Below are 2676 nucleotides of genomic sequence, written 5' to 3'. Positions count from 1 at the left end.
GCAAGTGAAGAAAAGGAAACTCCCCCCTTGCAATGTCCTTGTTTTTCGCAGGCTTTTCCCTCAGAAAAGCTGGCGGTAAAAGGAGGAAAAGCCTAGCAAGTATTGATGCTTTTCATTGAAGAGGTGAGCCTCTGCCCCTGCCAACACTACTACTGGCACTGGCAGGGCATTAAAAGCAGTAAAAATAAAAACTGAAGCAACCTCCAAAGACCCCTATGACAACCGGGGCCCGCACGGCCCACCCTCCTCTATCTCCTGAGTCCTGAGTCCTGAGTCCTGCCTGACCTTCTACTTCTATATAAAAGGCCTCAGGCTTGCTATCCCTTTAGCACACCGCTCCGCGCTCCCTGTCGCCTCGCCCGCCCGCCCCGCGCGGCCGTTTCACCTTTCTCCCACCGGCCCCCTCTCTAAGGCGGCGGCGACTCTTCGGGAGATAGAGAGAGAGATGAGGACGAGGAGAGGGTCCCGGTATTCCAACGGCGGCGACGTGATTGCCTTGGTGGGGCAGAAGAGGAAGAGGTCGGCGTCGGCTGTCGCCGGAGAGTGCGCCTGCGGCGGGCGCAGGAAGCGGCTTACCGGCGGTCCGGACTACCTGGACGCGCTCCCCGATGACCTTGTCCTCTCCATCCTGACCAAGCTCGCCGCCGCCTCCTCGGCGCCCTCCGACCTGCTCTCCGTCCACCTCACGTACGTCTTCCCGGGCATCCTTTCATTTGTCATCAACTCCTCGTGTTTCATCGGACGGCGAACGCTCCCTCTCCCTCGCGCGATGGAGTAGTAGTCAAAATGCGTGGGGGAGCGGGGGCAGTTTTGCTGTTTGCGGAAACATTGGGAGCGTGTGATAGATAGGGATAAGGCGAAGGCCAAGGATCGTGCGCTGACGTGTTTGGCGTTTGCAGGTGCAAGAGGCTCAACGAGCTCGGCGGCCATGACATGGTGTTCGCCAAGGCCTCGCCGGCGTCGTTGGCCGTCAAGGCGGCGGCGTGGTCCGAGCCGGCGCAGAGGTTCCTCAAACGCTGCGCCGACGCCGGCAACCTGGAGGCCTGCTACATTCTCGGCATGGTACGCCACGCGTCCACAACCCTAATGAGTTGAGAGTAGAGTCGATCGGATCGTTTCCGTTCTTCTCGGCTCAAGCGCCGCACGGCATGATGGATGAGTGGCTGAGCGCATGCATGCTTCTGTCTTCCCTGCAGATTCGGTTCTACTGCCTGGGCAGCCGCAGCGGCGGCGCGGCGCTGCTGGCGAGGGCGGCCGTCGGCGGGCACGCCGCGGCGCTCTACTCGCTGGCGGTGATCCAGTTCAACGGCAGCGGCGGCGCCAAGTCGGACCGCGACCTGCGCGCGGGGGCGGCGCTGTGCGCGCGCGCGGCCGCGCTGGGCCACGTCGACGCGCTCCGCGAGCTCGGGCACTGCCTCCAGGACGGCTACGGCGTGCGTCGGGACCCCGCCTGAGGGCCGCCGCCTCCTGGTCGCCGCGAACGCACGCGAGCTCACCCTCGTGCTCTCCGCGGCGGCCGCCTCGCGCCACGCCGTCGCCGCGCTGCCCTTCGCCGCCGCTGCGGCCGCTGGAGGCGTCGGTGGTGGAGGGTGCCCGCTCCTGTCGGACTTCGGGTGGAGCCTCCCAGAGGCGGAGCCCCACGCGGCGAACCAGTTCATGGTGGACTGGTGGGCCTCTCCCTGCGCCGCCCAGGCTGGCGGGAAGAAGCCCGGCGGCGACAGGCAGCGGCGTGGACAGCGACGGCGACGGCGCGGAGCTCCGGCTCTGCTCCCACGTGCGGTGCGGGCGGCGCGAGACGCGGCGGCACGAGTTCCGGCGGTGCTCCGTGTGCGGCGCGGCCAACTACTGCTCCCGCGCGTGCCAGGCGCTGGACTGGAAGCGCGCGCACAAGGCGCAGTGCGTGCCCATGGACCGGTGGCTCCTCGCCGCCGTTGGCGGCGGCGGCGAGGTCCAGCAACAGCAGCCGTGAGGAAACGCCGTTTCTCCCAACGGCTGACATGACGAACCAGCACTAGTCCCCTACACCAGGCCCACCACGGCTCCGCCGCAGCGGCCGTGCCGGCCGGCGCACCATAGACCGGGCGTAGCGAAAGGCGAGCTGGTGGATGAAAGCGTTTCGGCTGTTTTTTCCCCTCTTTTCCACCGCAGCAGCTGATGAATTGAATGAGGTTTGTCGCTGCCGTTTGGGCCCGGGTGTCGTCTTGTCAGATGTACGTATTCTACTAGGGAAGGAAGAGCAGTAGAGATCCACCACCTGCATCTCCTTATTTTTTTTTGGTCCTGTTTAGTTCCACTTCGTTTTGCCAAATTTTTTAAGATTTTTCGTCGCATTGAATCTTTGGACGGAAGCATTAAATATAAATAAAAAATAAAACTAATTACACAGTTTAGACGAAATCCACGAGACAATCTTTTAAGCCTAATTAGACTATGATGGGACACTAATTGTCAAATAACAACGAAACCTGCTACAGTAGTATTTTGCAAAAAAATTTGCATCTAAACTGGCCCTTTGTAATCTTCTGGTATTTCTAAGCGACGAAGCGTAGAATTCAATTTCCAAGCCATTTTGTAATGGAGCTTTGGAGTTGAGGTTTCCCTATATATGTACATGCAGCCTGACCTGAAGCCTGCCTTTTTGCCCCGGCCCGAGCCTGGCCCGGCCTGGCCTTCTTG

General features: G+C 61.4%; 1 protein-coding gene across 1 annotated transcript; it reads left to right on the top strand.

Annotated features, from left to right (window-relative positions):
- The first annotated feature begins 334 nt into the window (after positions 1-334).
- Positions 335-2332, top strand: LOC136459708 (F-box protein At1g67340-like). The gene is given in 5 exon segments (XM_066459552.1): positions 335-687; positions 900-1062; positions 1197-1451; positions 1453-1719; positions 1721-2332. Coding segments are annotated over 5 exon segments (1176 nt in total). The 5' UTR covers positions 335-445; the 3' UTR covers positions 1970-2332.
- The last annotated feature ends 344 nt before the right edge of the window (positions 2333-2676 follow it).

This window comes from Miscanthus floridulus, chromosome 6 (genome assembly GCF_019320115.1).
Source record: "Miscanthus floridulus cultivar M001 chromosome 6, ASM1932011v1, whole genome shotgun sequence".
In the NCBI taxonomy this organism is placed as follows: domain Eukaryota; kingdom Viridiplantae; phylum Streptophyta; class Magnoliopsida; order Poales; family Poaceae; genus Miscanthus; species Miscanthus floridulus.
This window is presented reverse-complemented; position numbering and strand designations above follow the sequence as displayed.